Source organism: Eptesicus fuscus, chromosome 7 (assembly GCF_027574615.1).
Source record: "Eptesicus fuscus isolate TK198812 chromosome 7, DD_ASM_mEF_20220401, whole genome shotgun sequence".
NCBI classification, from domain to species: domain Eukaryota; kingdom Metazoa; phylum Chordata; class Mammalia; order Chiroptera; family Vespertilionidae; genus Eptesicus; species Eptesicus fuscus.
Window position 1 is genome coordinate 17,941,851 of NC_072479.1, and position 27,294 is coordinate 17,969,144.

General features: G+C 48.2%; 1 protein-coding gene and 1 long non-coding RNA gene across 2 annotated transcripts in view; both read left to right on the forward strand.

Moving 5' to 3' along the window:
* The window catches only part of PRMT8 (protein arginine methyltransferase 8), an 88,192-nt gene extending 81,263 nt beyond the window's left edge, over positions 1 to 6,929 (forward strand). The window contains exons 9-10 of the mRNA XM_008143740.3: positions 5,717 to 5,838; positions 6,589 to 6,929. Of these exons, the coding sequence (XP_008141962.1) occupies positions 5,717 to 5,838; positions 6,589 to 6,672 (206 nt within the window). The 3' untranslated portion in view covers positions 6,673 to 6,929. The remainder of the gene's footprint in view (positions 1 to 5,716; positions 5,839 to 6,588) is intronic.
* A 6,129-nt stretch (positions 6,930 to 13,058) lies between these two features.
* On the forward strand, positions 13,059 to 27,221 carry LOC114232312 (uncharacterized). The gene is made up of 3 exons (XR_003618342.2): positions 13,059 to 13,139; positions 25,065 to 25,303; positions 26,615 to 27,221. It is a non-coding gene; the product is annotated as an uncharacterized LOC114232312 (long non-coding RNA).
* Positions 27,222 to 27,294: the final 73 nt, after the last annotated feature.

Genomic DNA, 27,294 nt, shown 5'->3' on the forward strand with positions numbered 1-27,294 from the left:
CTCACCTGGCCCACCCCATCACAGGCCTCATCTGTCAGCTCGGTAGTACTTGATCCCCTCCTTCCCTCTTGGGTCAAGCTTAGGTGTCCTCCTCGGGTTCCCTAACACCCTGTGCTTAGATCTGTCATGGCCATGTTTAAAGTGATGCTTATACACAATAGCAAAGAGGAACCAAAGGGCATAAAAAGTCCTTTCCCCATTCACCTCAGTTTCACACCTCAGAGGCGTATATTGTTAAGGATTTCTTTTGTATTCTTCCAAAAAATGTCAATGGTGCACAAGCACATCCATATCTATATATACCTTTTTTATTCTTTTTATTTGAAATAATTATAGACTCACAGGAAGTTGCAAATATAGCACATAGAGTTCTGTGAACCCTATGCCCAGCTCCCCACATTGGTGGCATCTTACATAACTAGAGTACAACATCAAACTACAGCATTTAAAAAAACACAGGTTGGCTCAGACCGTACACTGCCTTCTGCTACCTTTCCTTTATTTAACAAGATGTGTTGGAGGTACTTCCATAGCCTCACAGAGATATCTACTTCCTTTTTTTAAACAATGGCACAGAAATTCAATGTAAGGCGTGCCATCATTTATTCAACATTTCCACCCATTTTGCAATCTTTGGTCTCCCTATGAGTCCAGATCACATCTCATTAGTCTCTGCTCTCCTGGCTTCTATGGCAGTGCTTGGATCATAGCAGATCCTAAGCAAATCTCTATAGAAAAAACACACAAATCTCTATGGGGATGTATTCAGAGTCACCACTCACATGGGGTCACCCTGGGACCTGGGAGCATGCAGTTGGGGTTAGTGTACACGTGTCCGGAGTTGATGGGCTCTACCAGAATTCAAGGATGTGATTTATTCACTTCAGAAGACCTGGTGACAATGTTCCTCTCTTACTTGTTGTCAGAGAGAGCAAACGACTTATCTAATTCCTCACAGAAGGGCTTTTTCCAGAACCAGTGTCTCCCAATTGCCAATACCAGGGTTTTCTCATCTCCATCAGCCAGGCCAGTGCTGGCACTCTCTGCCCTGGGGAAACCAGAGGTCCAGTCTGGGTCGGTACAGGGGTTACCCTTCTTCGAGGGGCAGCCTGCAAGCTCATCTTCTTGGTGGGTAGGGACAGCCAGGATGGAGCAGGGAGGTTTTACCTAGACCAGTGGTTCTCAACCTTTCTAATGCCGCGACCCTTTAATATAGTTCCTCATGTTGTGGTGACACCCAACCATAAAATTATTTTCGTTGCTACTTCATAACTGTAATTTTTCTACTGTTATGAATCGTAATGCAAATATCTGTGTTTTCTGATGGTCTTAGGCGACCCTGCTAGTGGTTCTCAACCTGTGGGTTGCGACCTTGGGTCCAGTTCAAGGTCTGAGCATGCCTCTTTGTCTTTCGCAGTCATGGCATTATGTCCCCTCCCCTGTGCACAGAATCCCAGGAACTTAGGTTCTGAATGGACATTTGGATTTCCTGTAGTCCTCCTTTCCTGTGTCTTGGAGCAGAAGCTCTCAAGTGTGGCCCATGGATCAGCAGCATCAGCATCACCTGGGAATTTGTTAGAAATGCAAATTCTCCTGCCCCACTAGACCTACTGAGTCAATCATTCTGAGGTGGGGTCCTGGAATCTGTGCCTTAAGTTCTCCAGGTGATTGTGATGCACGATCAAGTTCTGAGGTGGGGTCCTGGAATCTGTGCCTTAAGTTCTCCAGGTGATTGTGATGCACGATCAAGGTTGAAAACCACTGCCCTTGTGCAAGCATGCCTCATCAGTGCTGACGTCCTCTGGAAAGGCAATTCCATCTCCTGACTGCGGTATGCCTTCTGACTGCATGCCTGCTGGCTGACGGATCCCTCCTGCTGCAGCCTTTCCACATACACAGCTATCAGGGGAAATTAAATTGTTTAGCTGCTTTCTCAGACACCCTGAGATGTCAGCGTGGGGTTTTGCTTCCCGCACAGAGCAGATGTCCTTACCAGTTAGCAAGGGTTTGGCAGTGGGCTTTACACAGACCCTCTGCACTCTGACACCAAGGAGGATTTCCTTTCTGTTTCTAAGGATCCCAGATGCACAGAACTGGATCAATATTAATTCTTGGTTCATGATGGGAAGAGCATTAGATTCCACTTAACCATTGGGAAGTGAAACTGAAAGCAGGATTCCACTCTTTTTCCAAAAGCACCAGGAATAATCTTGTGAAACCCCTGCTGTTTGTTCCCATGGCCCCTGTGGTCACAACTCATGCCAGACTTGTCTTCTCACTTAGAGGGTAGGATCTGAGGGGGGGCAAGGCTGTATTGGTTGCTGCTCCCCAAATTTAGGACCATATCTGGCACATCAGAGGCATCTTGAATAGATGTCTGTTGAATGAATCAATGGATGGATGGATGGATGGATGGATGGATGGATGGATAGATGCATATACACTTGGAATCCTGCAGGCAGTATTGGTCACAATCACTTCAAAATACAAAACACAAGCTGTCCGTAATCCAGAACCCAGAGAGACTGTGAGGAGAGACGCCTCAGGGAAGGAGAAAAGGGGGTCCAGATATTGAGTATGAAGGTTATCTTCATAACAGGGAAAGCTGGGGCAGGGGAGGAGAAGAAAAGACTTGCTCACTGACAGGAACGCCAGGTGTCCTGCACAGCCCTGTGGTGAGTGCTCACCCTTGTGCACAGCAACTTTCTGGATGCTTCCCCAGGACACTCTAGAATCTAGAATCTAGATCACTAGAATAGAGAAGCCCACCTTTGCAGGCCTGAGCCATAGTTTATGGATATATGATATATATATATATTATAAATATATATTATAATATATTTAAATAATTAAATATATAATAATATATTAATAATAATAATAATATATTAATAATATATGTTAAAATGATATATCACTTTCCATAATGATGAAATAGCCACCTAATGCTTAGTAACACCCTAACATAGGCTTACTATGTTATAGGGTGGGTGATAATATAATTTATCTTTCAATTAAGGAAACCTTTGAGAGTGAAAGGGAGAGCTAGTAATAATTATGCCAGGAAAACAGAAGTAAACTGTGCACAACAGGTTTGGTCATCCTTAGTGTATCTTTTCCCTGTTCTCATCCCATCTAATCCTCACAGAGTCCCATGGTCTGGGGGTGTAGAAAATGAGCCCCAGGGTCATGTGCAAATACGTGGCAAAGTGGAAGCTGGAAACTGGGTCTGTTGTGCCCACTTTAAGGTCCTTTCCACTGACACCCATCCAAAAGGTGGTATCCGATGTGAACCATTTGGTTTGCTCAGTGATCTCAGCCATGGCTGTTCATCTGCATCACCTGGGGGAGATTTTTAAGTCTTGGCAAACCTGCTCCCTTCTCACCCCCAGAAATACTGAATTCGAATCCCTAATAGAGTGAAAACAGTTGAATTTTAATAAGTTTCTTCTGGACATCTTGTTGGAGGATCAGGACTGAGAAGACTGGTTTAATTAGTCCATAGCTAATGAACCCATCATGGAAATGAGACCGTGGGGAAGTTCTTAACCTTTTGATGTTGATGTCAGGGGAGAGATCACTTTCCTCCAACCCAAGGCTGGCATATTTTCGGGGGCTACCATCAGAGTCAGACTCCTAGGCTTGGTGGCTGGCAAATCTGAGCCAGTGAAGTCTCTGGGATTCTCTTGAGGCATCTGACTAGGTAAAAGAAGAAAGGTGCTTGAATCCTCTTGCCTGAAGGTCTATAAGAACTGGAGAGACACCTGTCTGAGCTGCTGTAGGTGGAAGTGGGGGCGAGAGTGCTGTCAGTCATACACTGCTCTTCTCCACACACACTGGAGACTGTCTTTTGACAATTTATTTAGATGTAGTTGGCAGGGAAGATGCTGGAGGCAGGCACACTTCGTCTGTAGACAGCAGTATGCCTTAGACTAGAGGACAGGAAGGCTGGATGTGTTTGGGGTTCCAGGATCGGAGAGTCACAGATTGCATGCCCATGATCCTCCTTCAAGCCCTTCCAAATGTTCAGGCTGCTCTTCCCCCTCTAGGACCTTGAGTTTGCATCGATTTCCCACATGCACACACTGAAGGCTACTCATGTCTGAATCCAAACCACTGACATTTGATCAAGCCAGTTCATTGCAAAGGGCAAAGAAAGACAAAGTCTTCATCACCATTCAAATGGTGCTTGAAAGATGTGAGAGGCCACCTGGTCTGACTTGGTGCATGATAAATCCCAAGTCAGTGGACCTCAGGTAGCTGATAAGCTTGTGATACAGTTCTAATTCTTTCTGGTGAATTAAAGTCTGCCCTCTAGTAATTTCCACCGGCTAACCTTTGTTCTGCCTCCAAGGTCACACATGAGTTTTTCCATGTGACAGCTTTTTGTAGTGTTTAAAAGGCATTTATGTTCTCCCCCAAGTCTTCTCACCTTTAACTTTGGTCCTAAGCAAAGAGGAAATCAGTATTAATGAGTCCTGTATCCTGGTGGGGAAGATAAGTGCCTGAAGGGCCAAGAGAAACTGACTATAAGATGGGATCTTCTATTGTTCTTAGATTCACAGCCCTCAGTGTAACTGAGCATCTATGGATGCATTGAAGCTTCATGGGATGTCTATCTTAGTCTGGTTTTATATCAAATAAATCATTTGTTCAGTGCTTAAAGATCTACTACGTGAGGTGGTAAGCACTGAAGATATAACAGTGAGCAGGCCTGGCAGAGTCCCTGCCCTCATGGAGATTGCAGTCTTGGGGAGGACACCAACAAGTGGGCAAAAAAGACATTTCTGCTGCACCACGACAGACACCCTGGTCACACAGGCTCAGGGTGCTCTAAGTCCAGGTGGGCGGTCAGGCAGGGATTCACAGAGGAAGTGACCTTGAAGGATGAGGGAGAGAGAGCTTGGTGAGCAGGGAGTAGGGGGAAGAGTGTTCCAGGGACGGCTGCTGCTGAGGAAGATGGCCCATTAGCTGCGCCTGTCACGGAGCTGTGGAATCTATACTGTGCTGAGAGGGATGTGTGCGATTTAATGGCAAATACAGAGGAGGTGCAAGCATCAGCGTGGCTTTGGATCATGCAGGAGGTGTGGGCTCTGGCCCAGCGTTGGGGCTGTGGAAAGAGAATCATCCCTCATTTCTATTTGAGCCAGTTGGTCAGCACAGCTGAGACCCCTGCAAGCCTGGGCCAAGGGTACTAATTTTGGTTCTAGGGCAGAGAGGCAGGCAGGGAAAGCTATTTGTAGGACCGGGCTGGCGGTGGAAGTGGGGAAACTGGGTTAGCTGTGGAGTTTTGCATAAATGGTATCATTTAAGGGGAAACAGGATGTCCTACTCTATGAATCTCTCCCCTACACTGTTGGAAAGTCTTCACTCTATTGAACTAAAACACTCACACAGTGGCATTCTGAGATTCATTTGTGTTAGGAAGTTTAGTTGGTGAGAGGGTATGAAATTGTAATATCAGCTTGTTCTCTTATGATCCACAGCTAAGACCCGCAGCCCTGGGGGGTGGGTATCTGATGGAAGGAGGGGTCCCTGAGGCTGAGGAGGAGTTCTGGTGTGGGCTCGGAGCTGGCACCTGACCCAACAAAAGTGTTGTGTGGGGGTCAGAGTCCCGAGGAAAGCCAGTGACTTGCAGGCAGGGTCCCAGCCGCAGCCCTTCTGGAGACGTCTTCTCTGACTGTTCCGTCCTACCTCCCCATCCTTTGCCCCTCAGCCCCTGATGCCCCCTACACCCACTGGAAGCAGACCGTCTTCTACCTGGAAGATTACCTCACCGTCCGGAGGGGGGAAGAGCTCTATGGGTCCATCTCCATGAAGCCAAATGCCAAAAATGTGGTGAGTGCTAAGATGGTCTCTGTGTGGGCAAGGGTCAGAGAGAAGGGACCACAGTGCTGGTCCCTGTGTCCACTCACCCAGGTGACTCAGTGCCTTGTGCACAATCAGGAAAGTTACCAGATGAGGCAGTAAGAAGGTGGGCTTGGATGTACTAGTTAACTAGGCATTACTGAAGGACTCCAGGGTTGGCTCCTAAAAGCTCGGGAATTTGAGACTTTTTCTAGCCCCTCCTTCCCCACCTGGACTCTCTCAGCCTGGAGCACAGCCTCTAGCTCTTCGTAGAGGGGCTTTGAGAACGGAGGCTGTTGCCATGGGTTTCACCTCATTTAGGACGAGCTGAGAAGGAAATTAGAGTTTCTGGTGGCCCAGAAGAAGTTTGGTTTGCATTTCTTCAGTGGGCCTAATGGGTTGGGGACGCTGTGATTCTTTCTGTTTGAGCCACCCTGGCTGTAGGCAATGCCTGGCAGGATATGCCACAGGAGACTCACCCACCCCACTCTATATTCTCCCAGGATGAAATCAGAGGAAACAGTTTATATTATGACAGGAAGGATTTAGGTTAGGAATCAAAGAACTTCCTGTGAGGATAATGAGGCACCAAAATAGATTCCCGAGGGCTGTTGGTGGGAACTCCTTAGCCAGCAAACCTTAGGAGCATAGTAGCTGCCCATCCATCTGCCTGCAGGGAGGGGCGTGGGGCCGGCACTTCTCACCACACTGACGCTGTGACCCTTTGCTCCTTCTCTGCAGCGAGACCTCGATTTCACAGTAGACTTGGATTTCAAGGGACAGCTGTGTGAAACATCTGTATCTAATGACTACAAAATGCGTTAGCACACGGGGGAAGCTGCAGAGAGCGAGCGAGAAAAACTCACCTCGATCTGCGGCACGGTGACGAGAATACTGTTTGCAGGACTACACTCTCGAAAACCAGAGTTTTAAATTCTGCCTTGAAGATTGGGGAACTCGCCAGGGCTCAGGTGGCCCTGACACTGGACAGATGACCTCCAGCTGCTCAGCTCTGCTCTGTGAGCCCTTCACAATGTCTTTGCTGTCGCTGACCACGAGCGACCTCCAGTGCCGCGGCTGGGCCCGGGGACAGATGCGCCCATGTATACCCATTGTCCTTTACTGTGACTCTCCGATCTCCAGGTTCTGCATGCTGCAGGCATCTAGGGCAGAGGCTTCACTAGAACCTGGAGGCTAGTGTCTTTGATAGAATAAGCCAGATTCTGTCTGTGCGGTGGTGTGTGCGTGCCTGCGCGCGGACAGCATATACAGTCGCTTACTTACCCACAACACTGTATATGCATGCATATGCAACCACTGGGTGCACCCAAGTGTCCATCCAGGGCGTGTGTGCACGTGCGCGCGTAGAATATCTATTACTCCCAGAGGAGATTTTGTTGCTTTGGAATAGGACTTTGTTTTGTGATTAGCTCTCCCCTCCCCCACCCCTGACCAGATGTAAGCAGCTATGAAACATTCTCTGTACTAGCTTTGGTCTCCTTTTGACTAGACCGTGGCTCCGAACCCTGGAGCATAGTACCACACACTCTGTGGGAGCTCAATAAAGGCACACGAGAGTGCAGCAATGGGACGGCTGTGTTCCTGGTGCTCTGCGCGGAGGGGGACGGGTGGAAAGGGGGGCGGGGGGGGAGGAGCGCAAGGCAAAGGCCACGATGGAGCAGGAAGGGAGGCTCCTGGGTAGAAGCAGCTGTGCAGTCAGGACTGGCTGAAAGGCACCTCCCCGCAGACTCTCGGGGTGGGAGGAGGGTCCTGGAGCTGGAGTGGGGGACATGAGCTGACTGAGAATGCTCTAGAATGGGAGGCCACATGTGTCCTGGAGGGAAGCCAAGGTCGGGAGCAGGAAGCTGGGATGTGCTCGCTGCCAGGAGGGCTGGGGGAAAGCAGGAGATGGTGACTGAGCTTGTGGTCCTGAGTCACTGGAGAGAGACAGGGCAGGGTTTGAGGGAAAGGCCAGTAGGCAGCGAGGGACACTCCCTGTGTAGGGTGCTGAGAGTCTGCAGCACCTCACAGGGTGTGCTGGTGGGTGATCTCGTCCCTGCCCCTCACCCCTGGGCCAGTATCTGGCCTGGCCTGGCAGCCTCTGCATCAGCAGGAGCCCACCCATCTTGAACGGGGCCTTCCCACTGAGCTCAAGCAAGACACTTGGTCCTCGAGGTGGCATGCAGTTTCCCACAACAGCTCCCTCCCCGTGTGGTGGATACATTTCCAGTCCTCCCAACTTCTTCATCCTGCCACCTCTGCGACTCCAGTCCCATCACAGAGAGGCAGAACCAGGTGAGAGACTCCTGGGGCTGGGACTGTTACTTGAGGAAAAGGTGGGAGCGTCACCTGTGGACAGGGACCAGGCCTAGCTGCCCTGAATATTCAGTTGCCAGGTAGCGGAGGGCCCGCCTCTGGTTTAGGGGCCAGGCGCCTGGGGGCTGTAGCACCACTGAAAGAAGGGGGCTCGACCAAGTGAGTGTTTTCCGCACCATGTCCTGGGGGCTCTAGGGCTTGTGGGAGGTGCCAGGAGCAACCCCCCAACTTCAGAAAGAACCATTTTTCCTTTCTCTGTTTTTATTTATTTTTTTTGTGGGGGGGGGGAGGGGGAACAGAATTCTACTAAAAGTAAAAATAAAACAAAGAAATGTAAAGAAACCAAGACCAAAACCAAACCCCTCTGAAAATGACTTTTAGGTAGGTGATCGCAGTCCTAATACTCTAAAGTCAGGGCTCTCTGGGACTCACTCTCTTCCCTTCCCTCCTGCCCACCAGACCTGTGCAGCCTCACCTAAAGCACTTTCTACAGCCCCCAGAGCCCTTGGGTCTTAGCTGCGCACCTACCACCTGGCCCAGAACCATATTTTCCCTCACCTGCACCTTTGTTATCTCCTGCCCCATTGGCTCTACAATATCCTCTCCATCCTCACTCAGAAGGGGGACAGGCTCTGTCGGCAGAGGAGGGGCGGGGGGGCGGGGGGCGGGGGGGGCTCTCAAGGAGCACGTAGCTCTGAGGCTGCTCTGCTTGGCAGGCTGGTGGGTTTCACTTGCCCCTTGGCCCGGCTTCTGTTTAGGGTCCCAGCAGGCCGGGCCCCTTGGAGCCTGTGTTTTCCATCAGACACCTCGTGGGATTGGAATTACCTTGTCCTTTGCCAGAACTGGTGAAGGGTTTTACTTTGGTTTGTTTGGGGTTATTCTTTAGCTTTGAGGCAGGGCAGTCTCATCTGTGTCAACATTTCTCCTTGGGGAGACATTCCAGGTCCAGGAAGGCAAAGGGGCCATTTAGAGGAAGTGGTCCAGCTGACGGGGCCCAGGATGGGAGGGTGCGGAGGAGGCCTTGGCTTGCCTGGGGGTGGGTGTCCTGGGGTTGGTAGTGGCCTTAAACATGATGACTAACTTCAGTGGCAATGGCTCTCTGGCATCTGCTCGCTTGTTGGCTTTCCCGAAGCCGTGGGACTAAGGCATGAGGTGCTCCCCACCCGTGTGTGTAGCCGAGGCACTAAGACCGGGAAGGAGGAGCAGAGCTGGGCAGTGGGCACGATCCTGCTCCTCGTGCCTCTGCTGGCAGTGCTCTTCCTCTGAACCTCAGCCGGCGAGGCCTCTCTTTGTACCTAGAGACAAACACAGTGGAAACCGCCAAATGCTTTTTGTCCACACATATTAAACAAGAAAAGTCTAGAAACTTAAGAGGAGACAACACAGTGCCTGTGTTAGAAGAAGGAGGGGTTGAGGAAGGACATGGGCTGGGGCCCCCTAGGGCACGCTAGGGGAACTCATCGGGGAATTGTCACTGTGGTGGCAGTCAGGAGCTCTGGATCCTACCTAGCCTCAAACAGCAATGCCCTCCAACTTTGTGGAGAATTCCACCCATGGTCAGTGGGCAAAATCCTACAACGCCAAGAGCAACCACGATGACAATCTCCCAGGAGCTCGGGTGTTGGGACTGGAGGCATCCTGACATTCCTGGGGGACAGGAGGTCAGCGAAGACAAGGCCCAGCAGTCTTTTGGGCCTCTCCTGCCTTCAGAGGGGAAGAGGGTCACCCCAAGGCCTGCCCTGGCCCTGGGTCTGCAGCCCCCACCACACCCCCCCCCACTCTCTGCTCCTGAGGTGCAGAGTGAAGCCTGGGAGGCATGAAGGAGCAATCCACAGCTGCACCCCCTTGTCCTGCCTCTGGGAACGAAAGCTCCAGTGGGAATTGTCATTTCTCTCTGATTCGGTGGGAAATAAGCCATATCTGCTGGAGCATGTTCTAAAGAGAAGTCAGTGTGTAAGAGAGGAGGTTTCAGCATGATGATAGAGATGCTATCAAAATGACTTTACTTATGGAACCTGTTTGTTCCCTGAATCTGACTTTTTTTTTTAGACTATACTAAACCCCATCACTCTTCTCCCTTCCTGGGGAACATCTCCCTTTAGTTCCCTCCTTCCCCCAGACCTGCAGCGGTGGTGTCTCTTCGGTGGTCTTAATTGGGCTTGTTGGTACCTGTGCTTGCTCGGAGCTTCATTGCATGTATGGTCTCGTCCTCACTAGACCATAGGTTCCAAGGGCAGGAACCTGCCTCCTTCTGCCTGTGTTTTTTCCTGAACAGAGTTGAGGGTGCAGGAGGGAGATCAAAGGTGATAGCTGACCAGCTTGATTCCTGGGGAACATGTCCAGGACCACCAGGCTCCTGTCTTCTGTCTGTGCCCTGGGGAGATGCAACATTTTATTTTCTTTCGTAAAAGCCACTCCTTTGCCAAGTGTTGCCTAGTTTCCCATCTCTGAAACCTTCTTCTCTCTTGGCACCACACCTGGCATCCCATCTCCAGGCCCAGCCTGGCTCCAGACCTCAGTAACGGGATAAAGTTAAGTCAAATGCCTCAGCCCATCCCTGTGCCTTGGGGTGATCATGTAGCCAGGAGTCTGACCAGTTCTGATTATTGGGTACCTGCCCTGCCTTGATCTCCTATCTTTAAGTTCCAGGTCCTATGTGGTATGTGAGGTTTTTCTTGTTCTTGCAAGCCCCCCCTCTCCCAAACCCCCATACACAGAAGATCCCCAGCCTGGTTTCTGGAGCCCTCTTCCTAAAGACCGATTTTTCTGGATCCTTGCTACCTGCCTGGAGTCTTGAATGGCACCTCCCTGCACACCTGGTTTCTGAGTGCCACCCACCTGTGATGCACCCTAACTTGCCTTAGACCCCCAGGCTGTCCATTGTTGTGTCTGAGTCCTGGCCCTGTGGTCTTGTGACTGCCAGGAAAAGCCTGATTTCCTGAGGATGGCTCATCTCCTCACGCCTGACTGACCACTGTTGATGTGTTCAGCTCCACGTCTGGAGACTCCCAGGCTGCCTGTCGTGGTCCATATTGGAAGCAACTGGTCCATATTTAGTCAAGGCTCAGACACAACATGCTCAGTGATCAGAAGTTCAGCCAACATTCATTTATTGGATACTTAATGGGCCACAGGTTCTGCGCAGGGCATAGCAATACAGCAGCATCAGCAAGCACTGTCCCTGCCCTCAGAGCACATACTGCCTGGGTGTCAGTTTCTGGGCAGGCCTGGCCTGCTCTTGCCTAAATAATGAGAAGTGCAGACCCTCAGCCATCATCCCTAGCGAACCCCACTCTACCTGTCCCTCCCAGTAAGCCATCCATCTTCTTAGCCCAGCTCGGCAACATAAGCTACGTCAGGGTTGGAGGTGAGGTGTATAGCTGCCTTGGCGTCTCTCAGTCTTTAAGCCTACGAAACAGAAGCCCACAATCTGCAAATTCCACAGGAGGGCCAAGCTGTCCATTTTCAAAGGAGGTCAGAGACCCCTTTTTATACTGGTCGTTTCTCACAGCAGAAGTGAAAAGTGCCTTTTCCAACCACTAGCTAACACCTCAGTCCCAAGGGCAGCCACAGCAAACTGGGCAGAGAAAACACGCAGGACAATGGCTCATTAGACCCAGGCCCCTTGTTGTCCCTACCTTGGAAGGCCAGTGACAGTCACTGGACAACTCATGACATGAGGTTTGGAGCCAAAGGACCAAATCAAATCCCATCCCTGCTGCTTACTCTGTGACTTTGGGCAAGTCCTCCACATCCATGAAACTCAAAAGGAAGTAACTCAGATAAAATGGGGGGAAAAAAATAAAAACATGTTTGGAATCTATAAGGTACAATGGAAATCCCAGTTATAATGCTATTTTAATAATATTTCCACCCTGCACTCTAGCCCCCGTCATTGAGAAGCACACTGGGTGCCAGTGCCTGAGGCCTGCACCTCTGAAGGTCCTGGGGCAAAGCAGGAATGGCTATCACAGCCTCAGTCAGCAGCTGGCCAGCCCCCAGGGCCACAGACTTGGCTCAGAGTTTGGAGACAGCCCTGGGCAAAAGTGGCCTGTTTCATGGCTCTGGTTCACAAGTGGCTTGCACAGCTCTTAAAGCCTATCTCCAAGCCCTCGGGCAGGCAACAGCTGGCTGGCATCCTGGCACATGACTTTCCATTGTACTAAAAGAGCCTCAATTATTGAGATGCCACAGCCCCACCTGGGGCTCTCTGGGCAGGGTCTCCACTTCTGGCTCTGTTGACCTGCATTTCTTAATCACAAGGACTTCTTAGTGACCTTGAGACTGAGTCTATGTCTAATGCCTGTTTGCATCCTGTGGAGATGAGCAGTAGTAATCCAAAGTTCACTTTATTTTGAAATCTGAAACATGCTGCCTTTCCCAGGAGAATTTTTCCCCTGGTCATATTTGGTTTTGATCAATAATGTGTTGAGTTTGTATACTCTCAGCACCTAATCTCTTTGATGGCCAGAGTTAGTGGCTTGGAAGCACATTCTGGGGATCGGCAAGAGGGATGAGTTAGGGACCAAGCTGAGAACCTCATCTTGACTGCAATGGCAGCCACATAGATGTTTGAGAGATGTCTGGCTACATTTAATAAGAAATAACCAGCCAAATATCCCCCATTGTTAAAAATTGCCATCAGTGTGACAGAGGCACACGTCACTATGGCATTGTGAGTCAGAAGCCATTAGAAGAACAGAACAGTAGGGATCCTTTTCTGTGTGTAGGGCAAGGACTGAGCCTCCCTAGAGAACATCTGTGTAGGAAGGAAGAAGCAAAACCTAGAGATGTGGAAATACTGTGCTGCACCACAGCTCTGTGGTCTAGGATAGCATGTGACCGTGAAACATGGAATATCTAGGATGGGGATATACTCGCCACCTGTTATCTGGAGGCTTTCGGATTAAGCATGGGGTGGGATTTCGTCTTCGGTACAATGGCTCCAGTTCTGGTCTCAGTTGGAACCATAAGAGGTAAGTGAGTTGTCTCTCCCAACTTCCTCCATTCCATTCATATTTCTCAGGGCCCTCCTGTGTGGCAGACACTGTGGTAGGCACTGGGACAAAACAGATGCCAGTCTGCCCTTCTGGAATTTACAGGCTGCTGGAGGAGCAGATCTTAAATAAGAGTGATCAATATTATGAAAGAGAAAGTACAGAGGCCGAGGGAATAAGAGACTGTTAAGAGATCCAGACACTCTGTGAAGATATGAGTTTAAACATAAACTTGAAAAAGCAGAAGAGGAAAGGAGGTACCGGAGAGGGAGAGATGGCATGTGCTGAGGCCCAGCCTGAAGGAGTCTTGAGAGTGTGGTCAATCTGAAAATTCGAGAAGAGCTGAGAATGGGAAAAGGTGAGGGCCTGGGGAGAGCAGTGAGGAGGGGGGCTTGAGATGTAGCCAGGGCCCACGGTCAAGAGCCTTGTGAATTGTGTCAAGGAGACTTTTTCCTTGGGCAGTGAGAAGACTCTGCCGGCTTTTAGTGAAGGAAGTGACAGGACAGGATTAGCATCCACATGTGCTCGAAATCTAATGAGCCCAAGTTGGCAGTCATTTCCCCTGGAAAATGACAGTAGACTTAACCCATTGCCTACTTCAGGAAATCAGCCACAGGGAAGATAAATGTAAAACTGCAGAACCTGTAGGAGCCACCGTGGAGGATGGAGATGGAGGCTTTCTTGGGTGGCTGTTGTGGAAAATGGCTTGAATACAGACTGCTTCATTGTAGGATTGCCTCATTCACCGCTTGGGAATCTGCAAATGGGCAATCTGTACAACTCAGAGATCATTTGGATTATCCTTTCCGTGTCACCTCAACCTGTTCTTCCCACAGGCGGCTTCCTCTGGGCTCCAAGGATATTGTCCGGGAGGCGGGAGGTGGTTGGTAGGGTCTGTGTGAGGCTGGGTCTGCATTTCAGGCCTGTTCTGCTGTCCTCTGGCCCCAGGCAGCTGTTTCCAGGGCGCATGGCACTTGGCATCATTTCCAGCTCACAGACGTCTTCTTGAAGTGTCTTTCTGAGGCTTCATGGAGCCTAATGGGTTTCTGATATTATGGCAATTGCTTTCTGGCCATGGTTAGTTAGCTAAGTTGGATAGCACATCATGCTTGAAGCCAAAGACACAGACTGCACAGGCTCACTGCTCAGTTTCACGGTCACAGATGATGCCTTGAAACTCCAGCCAGCCTCGGGAATAAACAGACCTGGGACTGAAGCCTGGCGCCTCCTGCCAAAGGCTCTGATTCCTGCATGAAGTTCCTGGAGCTCCCTGTTCCTGCGTGATTTCTTCCCTGTCCAGCAGGGATGATAACACCTTTCTCCCAGGTGGCTGTGAGTGTTAGGTGAGAAAGCGTGAGATGGCTGGTACCGCACCCTCGCAGTGCACGGTCCCACACCTGCATGTAAACGGGAGCTTCCAGTTCTGAAACGGAGGCCCCGACAAGACTGTGCAGGTGCCTCTGGGCTCAACCAGGGAGGGAGGGAGAGGCAGCTCTAGGAGTGGGTCTGCCCACAGTGGGTCGGAGAGCTTGCCTCAAGGCGTGATCCTCTGTTGCTTAGAAATGGTTCTGAAGGTGGTCTTGGAGATCTGCATTAGAGGCTGCGGGAGCTCAGAGCAAGGCCCGGGCTCAGGGCCACCTGAGGTCATTAAACATGACCCAGGGCCTGAGGCCACCCTCTGCGTGGTGCAGAGCTCGGGTGGCAGGAGGCTTCCCGTGGTGTCGTAATGAGGACTCACAGTCACTCAGGAGCAGAGGAGCCGGGGCTTGGCGGAGTGTGCACTCTGGAGCTGGAGGAGCGAGTTCAAAGAGCAATTCTCACACCCTTGGCTGTGTAACCTTGAGCAAGTCATTAGCCTCTCTCTGCCTCAGTTTCCTTTACCTGTAAATAGGTGGTAATCCTATGATCTTCCTCAGAGGAAGGTGGTAAGGGTCAAATACGAGCCGTACCTAGGACCAGGGCAACATTCTGTGTTAGCTGTTACTACTATGATGACCCGTCACAGTAGTAACAGCTATGATGACCGGTCGAGGCTCTGACACACCAGGCTGTGAGCTCCTCCAGACTTGACCCACGTTAGCCCCTCTGAGCCTCATGGGTGTCTCCCTGTGCCCGTGAGTGGATATCTGTGCCCACACTTACCAAGCATGGTATCAGCTCTGTTTTTGTGTCTATCTTCCCCCCGACTGTGATGTCCAGGAGGGAAGGTTCTGTGTCTCACTTGGGCTTGTATTTCAGGGTCCAGCTCAGTCCTGGTCCATTGTGGGTGTTCAGGGAACACTGGCCCGATGAGCAAATGATGGCTTGCTGCCATGATGCTCCTGTCAGTTGCCGATCCGCCTGCTATTCCTACTAGGGGACCTACTGTGTGGCCTTGAGGGGCCTGTCCCCTACTAGGCCTCAGTGCTCTCATTTATGAAATGATGGTGCTTAGTTTACAGTGGTCCCAGGCCCTCACCAGCATGAAGAATCTGTGATTTTCTAACTCTGTAGCTCCACAGCTCTTATTTGATTAACCTGAACTCAGAAGTTTCCAAGAAGATCCTGACTTTTCAGTGGAGGAGAGTAGAATGGCTGCTGGGCTTTTGGAGGGGCAGGGATCAGGCTGAGAAATAAAGGCTCGAGGAGGAAATGAAGTACCTGCCTGGACAACAGAGAGAATTCTGGAGGCTTTGCCAATGAGGAGCCACAGGAAAGGGTGGGGGTGCAGGCCAAGATGCTGGGCTCCACCGGGCGCTTGACTGCACTTTATTAGCCTATGACTCTGCTGAAATGGGACTATCTCTTGGACAATCATTTTAATAACTGTCAGGAAATAGAATTAAGGGTGCTGGCTGCGAGCTGGCCAGGGCTGGGTGACTCTCGTCCATGCAGGGAGTTAATTTGGCTCTGCTAATATTGCCTATTGATTATCTCTGATTAGATTTCCTTTCATGGGTCCCTCCCAAGTGTTTCTCATGAGTGGGTCTTGGAGATGTGGACTTCTGAGGAAGGTGAGGGAAGAGCAAGGAGAGTAGGGCTGAGCGAGTATCCAGGCTCAGGGGGCCTGGGAGAGATGGACGCTGTGGGAAAACTACGTGATTGTGTCTAAACACAGTGGCTCCAGCCCCGGACTTAAGGGTCCTGGGCCAGAGAAGTCCTGGCTTCCCAGCCCTGCTCTAGAGGAGGTCCTCATGCTCACGGAGCTTCACTTTCCACACAGAGAAAATGATTCACAGAGGGTGTCGAGGAAGAGACTCTAAAACTCTAACGTGCCTACACTTGTGGGTTTTCTGTTACTCACTCTCAGTGTACACGCACAGCGAGCTTTGATTATTCATGGAGGAAATGATGGCCTGGAGAATTCAAAGTAGTGGATTATACAGAATGTAATTTTATTTGACTTGAGATTTGCAATGTATAATCCCTAAGTCTCCACCTTATTCTGAGAAATCCCCTTTCCTAAGGCTCTGGATTTAATTGGAAAAAAATCAGTGTTTGAGATGTAACGACTTAAAGTATGGGGTGGGGAGGCATCAGGTAGCCTGGAAACTCCCTGGACTGTGGGAAGGCAGAGAGGGAAGGCCAAGGGTACAATATGGCCTGGCTCGTAGACAAACCCAGGCCACACTGAGCGTTGAGATTGGTTGGTATGAGTTCTTCCTTCTTCCTTCTCTTCCCCACACCCTGGGCCACTCTCACTGCTGCACTCTAGTCTTACCCCCTCCTTCCACTCCACTCTCTTTGGCACAATTGTAAAGCAGACCTGTCGCTGCCCTGTTAACATCCCTCTAAAGGCTCCTTGTCACCCTACAGGGTGACATTTAAACTCTTCTGATGCAGGAGAGTGGCTCTCAAGTTTTGGGCTTCTCTGCTTCCATCCCCAATTCACACTCGAAGCCCAGCTTCAGCCAACCCCAGACTCCTCACCTCGCACTCTGCTCCAGCCATAAGTCCAGCACGGGTGGGTCCCCAAACCAGCTCACTCTCCTGGGGCCCTTCTCTCCCCTTGGTATTCCTGACTGTTGAGCTATTCCCTTTCTTTCCATCCTTGCCTGAGGGCTTCCCTTTGATTTCACTTCTCAGACCATCATTGAATCCTTTGTTAAAACATGGCTGCCTCTACCCATCCTCCCTGTCCTCCCTCTCCAAGTCCAGGGGCAACTTAATCCTGCTAAAGTCTCACTTCCCATACTATACTGCAGTCTCTCGTATTCTATCCATCTGCTAGTATAGCTCCACCACTGACTTTGAGCTCCTTCATTTTTTTTTGTTCTTTTTTATGTTCCAAGGGCATAGTGTAATGGCAAATATTGCAACTTTCATGGAATGTATTTCAAGTCATAAGTGATAGGACAATGGGGGAGGGAGTCAAGGATAAAATTAAAATGGGTAGAGTGTGAGGCTTCATCAGTGTGTGTGTGTGTGTGTGTGTGTGTGTGTGTGTGTGTATGTATGTGTTGTGTAGTACTGAACCCCAACTTTTCCTCCTGAGTGTAGGGAATCAGGTGACTACTATCTATGGCCTGGTAATTGAGAGGGTCCACCAGAACCCTGTTAGCGATCTGCTTTACTAACGACCTGTTGCAGGACCATAGACAAGTCATTGAAATTCCCTTAAAGAATCCAGAGGGAAAGCATGGACAATGACACAGGCATACAGGGCATATCCAAGGTCAAGAAAATGTTCACACACAAGAAGATTTTTCACTTTCTATTATTCCATTCCATTATTGTTGTTGATAATAATGGTAATATTAAACAATTTTTTAATACTCTTTTAACTTATAATTGAATCAGAATTTATGGTAGGAGGGGAGAGCAAGATTTTTTAAAATAATAAAAATAGATAAAACAATTAAAAGTGGAATAAATATAAATAAACTATTTAAAATAAAGAAAAATCCTTCCCCTATTCTCCCCTCTCTCCCCAGTGATTCCAATGAGCAGGAAAGGTTGAGTGCAGGAGCTAGACATCACTCCGCTGTGTGGGGCAGGGTGGTGCTGCTGTTTCAGGTGAAGCAGTCCTGATTTCAACCACTGCAACCCAGCAGCTGGCCGCCACCCACAAATGGGGGGCATGCTGCGGGGCCTACTTATCAAGTCTCCAGGAGATGATGCTCGGGGACTAGAGAGAACATGACTTGAATCACAGCAGGAAAAAATTGGGTTAGATCAACCAAAGTGGGCCAAGGCCCCAGAACCAGTTCCCAGTACATATCCTGGGACAGACTGGGAACCCTGCTGTGATGGGAGCCTGTGAAACCCTCACAGGTGGATTATTGAGAGTCAGAGGAACTGGGGGTAGCAAATGACCTTCCCAAAAAGCAGAACATGTAGGATTGGAAAGGCAGCTGTGACGTCCAAGACAACCAGGAGCCAGCATGGCTGCTCACTGACCTGAGACCCTGGCAACTCCCTCCTCCTGCCTGAGCCACAGTTTCCTCATCTGTGACAGGAGGGAGCTTGGTGAGCCTTCTCTGGAATCAGTCTGGTTCTGCATTTGCACCAATAGTCAATGAGAAGACCAGTGGTTAGGCAGGCAGTGAGCTAGGAGTAAGGGTGCCCAACACTCATGAAGGTGGTAATACTTGTCTCTCACCAAGTTGAGGAGGGAACCTGGATAGACCCCCAGGGCCTCCCAACCATTACTCAGGCTGCAAACTTCATGCCACTGAGAGAAGAGAAGGGGTGGGGAGAGGGAGGAGATGGCCCTCATGAGTAAAAACTACTCTGGGAGGGTGCAGGTAAGGAGGGGGGAGGAAGAGAAAGAGAGAGGGATGAACACAGAGGAAGGAAAATGCAGCCTCATCTGCTTATTTGTGTTTCTTGTATTTAAGATGCTGACTTCTAGCATATTTTTAAATCCATCGGACATGAGAGGCTGATTTAAATAGACCGACAGTGGGAAGCTGGTAATTTCACTTGCCACAGTAGAGAGCTGGTGGGACACTGGTGAGGCCTCAGCACCCCTCCCCATGCCAGAGGAGCTGTGAAGGCCAAACCTCTTTGGTTGACTTTTAGGCCAGGTGCTTTCCAATCCCTGATGTAAGAGCACAGGCTGGGGGTTAGGAGATGGAGAGGATGATAGAGAGAGTTAGAAAGATAAAGAAAAGGAAGAACGGGAGGGAAAGTAGGGGGAGAGCAGGAGAGAAAGTGGAGGTGGGTTCCTTGTAATTCACTGTCTCTAGTTTCTCACTGGAATTCCCAAAGGAAGAGTTGATCTGCTTGAACACCTCCAGTGTAAGAGAGCTCACTACTGAGTGAGGCAGCCCATTCCATTGCTGGACCATGCTCACTGGGATAAGCTTCCTTGCGATAAATCAGGTCCCCATTGTCTGCATTCCCAGCCCTCTTGAGTCACTCAGAACAAGTATAACACAAAAGTTAGCCCTCCCTGAATGCAATATGCCGGTCCCTCTTCCACACTCATCCTTGTATGCTGGTTCCCAGTCTCCTTACTATACATTATTACAACATAAATCTTGCAAAAACAAAATATTTCTGGGTTCTAATGAATGTATTTCCAGCTGTAGTCAATGCAACAAAATTCCAGGAACAACAAAAGAGATTTGTCATTCATTTTTTGTTATCATTCAACACACTCTCATTAAGACCCTATTCTGGGGTCCAACTAAGTGCTCTTGTTGGCATATGGAATATGAAGGCCTTGTCCAGGACCTTATATACAGCGGGGAGCCAAGCTCCTAAAGAGAAGTGTATGCTGGGCAGGGGCAGAGATGCCAGGAGCACTGAGAGTCCCTCCCCTGTTGAGTGGGTGTGGGGTGAGGTTGGCTTGAGGGCCTTCAGGGAAGGGAGCCATGGCCTTGTTGCGGCATGTTAATGTACACTGTAGGTTTCTAGGTGTTTCCTCAAGTTCTCAGAGGATACTTTCCTGCTCCCTCACCTCTGGATATAACCTGAGACAAACACTGAGCATCTTAGAGACCAGTTGTTGGGCACTGAAGAGAATCCATCCTTCCTTCAGTCAAGGAATATAAATGTTTATGAAGGTTGTTTTTTAAAAAAATGTATTGAGGTAAAATATAGGTAACAAAATTTATAATTTTAACCATTTTTAAATGTACAACTCAGTGACATTAGTACCGGTACATTCACAATATTGTGTGCAACCATCAGTACTCTCCAACTCCAGAACTTTTTCATCATCCCAAAGTGAGTGTTTTATAAATCTAATATAAAGGTGGTTTAATTAGGAATGTGCTATATAAAGTCTTGATGGGCAGCAAATCCACCCATCCACTGCCTCATGTCTATTACGTACCAGGCCTCAGTAAGTACAATACAAATGAGACCAGAGCCCTGCCAGTGAGAACCTGATCATCTGCGATGCTGGCCCTGTCCAATGTCAAAGCAGTGTGAGAGGGTACAAAGCTTTCTTAGATAAAAGTCTCTAGCTTGAAAGGATGCAAGTTCTCCTTGTCCTTATTGGCTCAGGGAAATGGGAGCTGCTCTTACCTGAGGCCTCAGCTTCTCCCAGGTACCAAATGTGGGCTTTTCTTTCTTTTTCCTATTTTGTTTTGTTTGGTCTCTTGCACAAATTAAATAACTAACATTTGTCTACAGACTTTCAGTTGACTAAGCCCTTTCCTCAGAGTTCTCATTTGACCTTCACACTACCCTGTGAGGGCAGTTGGGCAGAGAGCACTATTGTACAGACTTGGAAGCTGGGGCTCACAGTATTATGCAGTTCCAGGTTTTGCTCAAGGTCATATAATTTGTGGGGAGCACAGCCTGGGTGAAGATGGCTGGTTCCACACCAGGAAGAAGGAGAACTGGGCAGGAAAGTGTCTTTTTATACGCAGAAGCATGGAGCTCAAGTCAAATTAAGTTGTTGAGCTGCCTGTGGGTAATGGATTGCTGCTGCTCGTGGCAGCTGGGGAGGCTGCAGGGTGATGAGCTGGAATGCTCTGATGGGCATCACACTGTCTGAAAGGCAATTAAATTGCAGCAGCTAGAGTGCTCCTCAACACTTTGTTTTAAAAGCCAGAAGCACTTTAAAACATTTGACTCATTTGAACCAGTGAAGCAAACCCCGTGGGTCTACCAGGTCACAGGCCCAGATGTTCAGCCTTTAGGACTTGGGGCTCCAGGGGAGTGAATTCACCAAGTGGTGAGCCTTGTTCTTTAGAAATGAAGCTCTGCTCTGAGTGCTCCTTTAGGCAAGTATTGTGTGCCAGTCACTGTGCTAAACATGAGGTGACAGAGGTGAATGCTCCTGCGTCAGGAGCTCAACCCAGTGCATTCTGCTCATTAGAGTCCTTGGGGCAGTGTGTATAAATAATCACTGCACACTAACATTACAGAATGGCCTGGGGAGCTCATGGGCCAGATATTGGATTGCCCCTGACACTCTGCCCTTGACCTAGTGCTACACACGCTCGATAAATTCTAGTTCCATAGTCACATTACTCAAACATTCTAAGGCCCCTTGAAGTCCACATGTTTCAATTTCTGTTTCCAAGTTAAAAAAAAAAGTTCATTCTTTCCGTCCATGTTCTTGGGGCATTTTTGCTTAGTACTGTGGTGTTTTTGTGTGTACCATTTATTTTTATAGGTCAGATGGATCAAGCAATAACTCATTATGATAGCACAGGCCTCACTGGTTTTGTGAGTCCTCATTTGTTGAGAGATGAATCTCCTGGTGTTATGACAACAGCCTGTAAGTCCCACTTCTGAATCAGAGCCAAAGCCCTGATCAAGCCCCAGCCCTGAGATAGGGTCAGTACTTGGACCTGACTCAGACCTGCACCAGGGTGAAGAATGACACACCTCGCCAATGCTCCTCAGTTTCCACATTGATTCCAGGTCCTCTGCCAAGTGCTATATGGTTTCCCAACCTCCATTATTTCCAGCAAGTTCTTTTTCCTAAGTAGGACACTTCAATTAACTTGGCTCCACTGACCTGTGTTCAAGGTTAGAGTTATAATGTTCTTTGTTACTTTTACTGCTGATAATTAACATGTTTATTAATGGACACATTAATAGATTTAGGAAGTGGGGGAGGTTTAGAAAGCTCCTATATCCTATCAACCATTATCAATACCCCCACCACAACATACACACCCCAGGATAAGAATGTAAAATCTTATGAATTTTGACTGAACCTGATGAGAATTTGCATAAACCAATCTCCATTCCTCAGATGACAGGAAGAGAGATGGCAGTACTCCCAGGGCCACTCAGCCACAGGGCATTTAAGTCTTAGGTTTTGTATGTTTGTGTACTGTGATTTCATTATTTTCAAGTCATTAATCTGCTTTTTTTAAAAAGCTTCTGATTTGTAGTCTTCCTTCATTTATAACTTTTGACCAAAGCTTTGTGGAATGTCTGGATTCTTGGCAGGAGGAGAAACTGCCTGAGGATGTCTGGCCTTCTTCACTTCCAAGGAACTGGATACCTCCTTGGGCTGCTCATCTCTAGCACAGAACCTAGAAGCTCAAAATGGAGAGGAGGGTTCTCAGATCTGAAGGACTTCTGAGTTTCATGTTCTTCCTCCAATTAAGAAGAGATGAAACGGGAAGGGAGTGTGAGGGTGGGGGAGGGGAGCTTAGAGGTAGGGCTAAGGAATGAACTCAGAGTCCTGGCTATGTGGTGTGGAATATAAGGAAGAAAGCAGGGATGGAAAGCAGAGCTTGATTTGTAATCAGGTCTTTAAAACTTTAAATCAGCTTTTAAAAAATATTTTCAAAGACATAAAGGAAACAATGCCTAAAGAACTACAGAAAAGTATAAGAACAATGTCTCTCCAAATACAGAATATCAACAAAGAAGTAGAAATTATAAAAAGGAATCAAAGAGACATTCTGAAGTTGAAAAGTACAATAATGAAAATGAAAAATTCACTAGAGGATCCCAATAGCATATTTGAGCAGGCAGAAGAAAGGCTCAGTGAACTTGAAGATAGGGCAATTGAGATAATCTGGTATGAGGAAGACAAAGAAAAAAGAATGAAGAAAATTGAACAGAGCCTCAAAACCTGTGAGACATCATAGAACATGCCAACATGGGCATAATATGAGTCCTAGAAGGAAAAGAGAGGGAGAAAGGGGCATAAAAAAATATTTAACAAAGTAATGACCAAACACTCCCCAAATTTGATGAAACACATTAATATACACATCCAAGAAGCTTAACCAACTCCAAGTAGGATACTTAAAGAGTTCCATAACTAGGCACATCAAAGCAGCAAGAAGCAATTCACCATATAGAAAAGAACCTCAATTAGATTAACAGCTGATTTCTCATCAGAAACCATGGAGGCCCAAAACAATGGAATGGTACATCAAAGTACTGATGTACTGAATGAGAGAGGAAGGGAGTGTGAGGGCGGGGGGGGGGGGGGGGGGGGAGGAGGAAAGGTTGGCAAGTGGTAGGGGCAGTTATAAACCAAAAGTTCTATATGTTACAGTTATCATCCAGTCATTTCTAGATAAACAAAACTGAGAAAGTTTGTCTCTAGCAGACCTGCTCTATAATAAATATGACTGAAATAAAAGAATTCTAGATAGTAACTTGAATCAATATGAAGAAATAAGGGGCACTGGTAAAAGCAATTATATAATTAAATATAGAAAATGGTATAAATGTATTTTTTGCTTTAATTCCTTTTTTTTCTGTTTGATTTAGAAGACAACTCCATAAAATAACTGTAAATCTATGTTGATGAAAACAAAATGTATAAATATGCAATTTGTGACAATAACAACATAAGGAAGGGGGAATAAAGCTATACAAAAGCAGTTTTGTGTTCCATTGAAATTAAGTAGGTATTAATCTATAAACTACTTTGTTAGAAATGAGGTATTAATAACAATCCCGGGTAACCACCAAGAAAATAAGTTTAAAAAATATAGTAAATGAAAAAAAGGGGAATTAAAACAGCACACAAGAAAATAACTATTTAAGACAAAAGAAGGCAGTAATGGAGGAATAGAGTAACAAAAGACATTGAAATATAAACAAGAAATAGCAAAATGGGAGGCATAAATCTTAATTTACTAATTATATTAAATGTAAACAGATTAACCTTGCCAATTAAAAGGCAGAGATGGGAGGAATAGATTTAAAACATGATCCAACTATATGCTGTCTATAAGAGGATCATTTTAGACTCAAAGGCACAAATAGGTTGAAAGTTAAAAGATGGAAAAATACACCATGCAAACAGCAACTGACAGAGAACTGTTGTGACTATACTAATATCAGAAATAATAGATTTTAGATACAAATTGCTATAAAGACAAAGAAGGATACTTCATTATGATAAAAGGGCTATTTCATAAAGAAGAAATAAACAACTACAAACATATATGAACCTAGAAATAGAGCCCCAAAATACATGGAGAAAACTGAGGTCTTTAAGAGCCGTCTAGGAGAAGGCAGCTCTGTCTTAAATATTTAACGTCCATGACCCATTATGGTGCTTAATAGTCTACCACTAAGAATTCATTCCTTGGGTTAAAGTTTTAGTCTCCCTCAGAGTTCTTTGTTAAAATGTAAATATAGCCCTGAAGCCACCATTTGTATTAACACCTTAGTAGAAAATTGTTTAAGATCTTTTGGAGCAGTAACCTCTTGTGACAGAAACAAAGGGCTGAAACATTTTTGATAGAGCATACAGGTGTGGCCTGGAGTAGGCCAGGGGGAGAGTAGGAAGGAGGAGAGTCCAAGACTGGGTGGAGGTATTAAGAATAGAGAAAGAGCCCAGAGTGGCTCGTGTTTGAGTATCTTCATATGAACCAGTAGGTTGTGATTTGATTCCCAGTCAGGGTTGCAGGCTCGCCCCCAGTAGGGGGTGTGCAGGAAGCAGCTGATCAATGACTCTCATAACTGATGTTTCTATCTCTCTTTCCCTCTCCCTTCCTCTCTGAAATCAATAAAAAAATATTTTTTTAAATAAAGAATAGAGAAAGAGTACAGGATGGGAAGACGTGGAAGAAAGCTGGGGTATCACAGAGAAACAGAAAAGACCCCAAAGAGTCCATGAAAGAAAAGTGAATGGGGCGTTGGTTTGGTGCCAGAGCTCATGGTTTGGCAACTCAAAGCTGAGGGCAGCAGCAGACCCCAGAAGAAGCACAAGGAAGCAGAATACAGCAACAAGTGAGGAGCCAGGAATGGCAACGAGCACAGGTCATTCCCAGGTAAACACCCAGGAGCTGGCACCAGGTCTGAGCTGCTGTCTGAGTCCTGGAGAACCACAGACAGGGAGGGAGAGTGGGCTATGGGGCTGGAATCAGACCACAGACACTGGTAGTCTACAGACACTGGCTGGAGAGCCAAAGGCAGAGCAAGGCCATGAGGCAAAGCCAGATACAAGCTCATCAGCCAGGTAAATGGACTGGGGGATGGGGATTTATCCAGTTTGGGGGTAAACACTTGGTGTTAGTCGGTTCTTATCTGAAACTGAAGCAAGGAAAAGGGTCTGAGCAGCAGCTCAGCAGTAATAGCCCCTATTTGTTAGCACCTCCTGTGCTGGGGATGGTGCTAAGTACTTCACATACATTGCTTTATTGTATATCCCTGTGAGGTTGATGTTGAAACCTCTAATCTACAGATTAACACGAAGCCTGGAGAAGTGACTTGCTCAAGATCCTAACAGCAATGTAAATGGGATGGAGACAGAGGTTTTACTGATAGCACTGCTGGCTCAGGGCCTGGCTGCCAGTCCCTGGGTGACTTTGATCACTGTGGCGGTTTAAAAGGAATGGGAGAGAAGGGGAGGCTGAGACGTGGGGACACAGAACTTCTCAGAGTCTCTCTGAAGTCCTCATGCTCCACACTTTTTCAAGTGAGGTTGGAAGAGGGAGCAGCAGAGGCCTCAAGACACTTTCTGCCCTTCTGTCTCTTTGAGGGTTCGTGGTGATTTACCCCACAGGCTAGAAGGCCAGGCCCTGGGGTCATCCAACCCTGCTCTAAGTCCTGAATCCACTTCTCCTAAATGGAAAAAATGCAGCCCGAGCCAAGGATCAGGTGTTCAGGGACAAATGCATCTGTGGCTGCGCGAACCCCACAGAGAGCCTGCTTGCCCCATAAATCCCAATTGCCATCCTGTTTCCATCAGAAGCAGGACAGCTGCTTCCCTTTCTCCCTGGCGATCCCTACCTTCTACCAGCACTCCATACACATAAAACATACATTCATACAGCAACACACCAGATAAGAGGGCCACCGCTGGGTGACCGTCCCCCTACATCCCACTAACGAGACCACCACCAGTGTCCTCTCCTAGGAAATGGAGTCTCCTGTGAGTTCCCCTCAAATTCTGAGTGGGGCCAGAGCAGCCTAAGTGGAAAAATGATCAAAAGCATTCTGAGGGGAAAGAGCCTGGAGCATCAAATAGCCCACTTCTCACTTTACTGATGAGATGGGGCCCAGGGAGGGAGCTGGCTTGCCCAAGATCATGGGGCACCTTCCAGTGCTCATTGCTGGTTTTTGTTCCGCACCCTTCACAGGCTCCCTGGTGCCTACAAAGGCTGGATGACAGAGAAGAGAGGAGTCTGCAAAAAGAAGTGGGCATTTACCTGGAGACCCCTGGGGCTCTGACCACTTTGGGGGTCTGTGGAGAGGATGTAGGGAGGAGCTTTGGGAACTCTGGCCTCTCCCCAGCCTGGCTGACTCTATGCACTTGTTATGCGTCATCTTCTCCGAGGCGTGTGGACACTTTCTGCCTCTCTCCCTTCACCACCCCCTCTCCTGTGGGTCTGGGTCCACAGCCCGAGAATGGTCATCGGCAGTGATCTTGATGGTCATTTCATCCAACTTCCCTCCCAGGGCGAGAGTGCCCTCGCCAGCCCCGCTGCCAGCCAGCCAGTGACGCTGGAGCTGCCAGGGCTGGGCACTCATCAGCACCTAGGCGAGGGACCACCACAGGCCCAGACCTTCCCTTCATCCCAGTGCCCTCAGCTGTTGCCGTCAAGGTGCCCAGGCCGGCAGCTACACGCTCTTGACAAACACCAGCCAAATGTCACCATCACAGCCACACTTTAAAAACACACACACACAACACTACACAGTCTTCTGGAAAAACTCAAATCAAATAAAATGAAGTCAGTAACGACGGACCTGGTGTTGGGCCTCACTGCCTGCATGTCAAGCTACCCTGTCAGTCATCACGTAGGATTTCTCAGAGAGC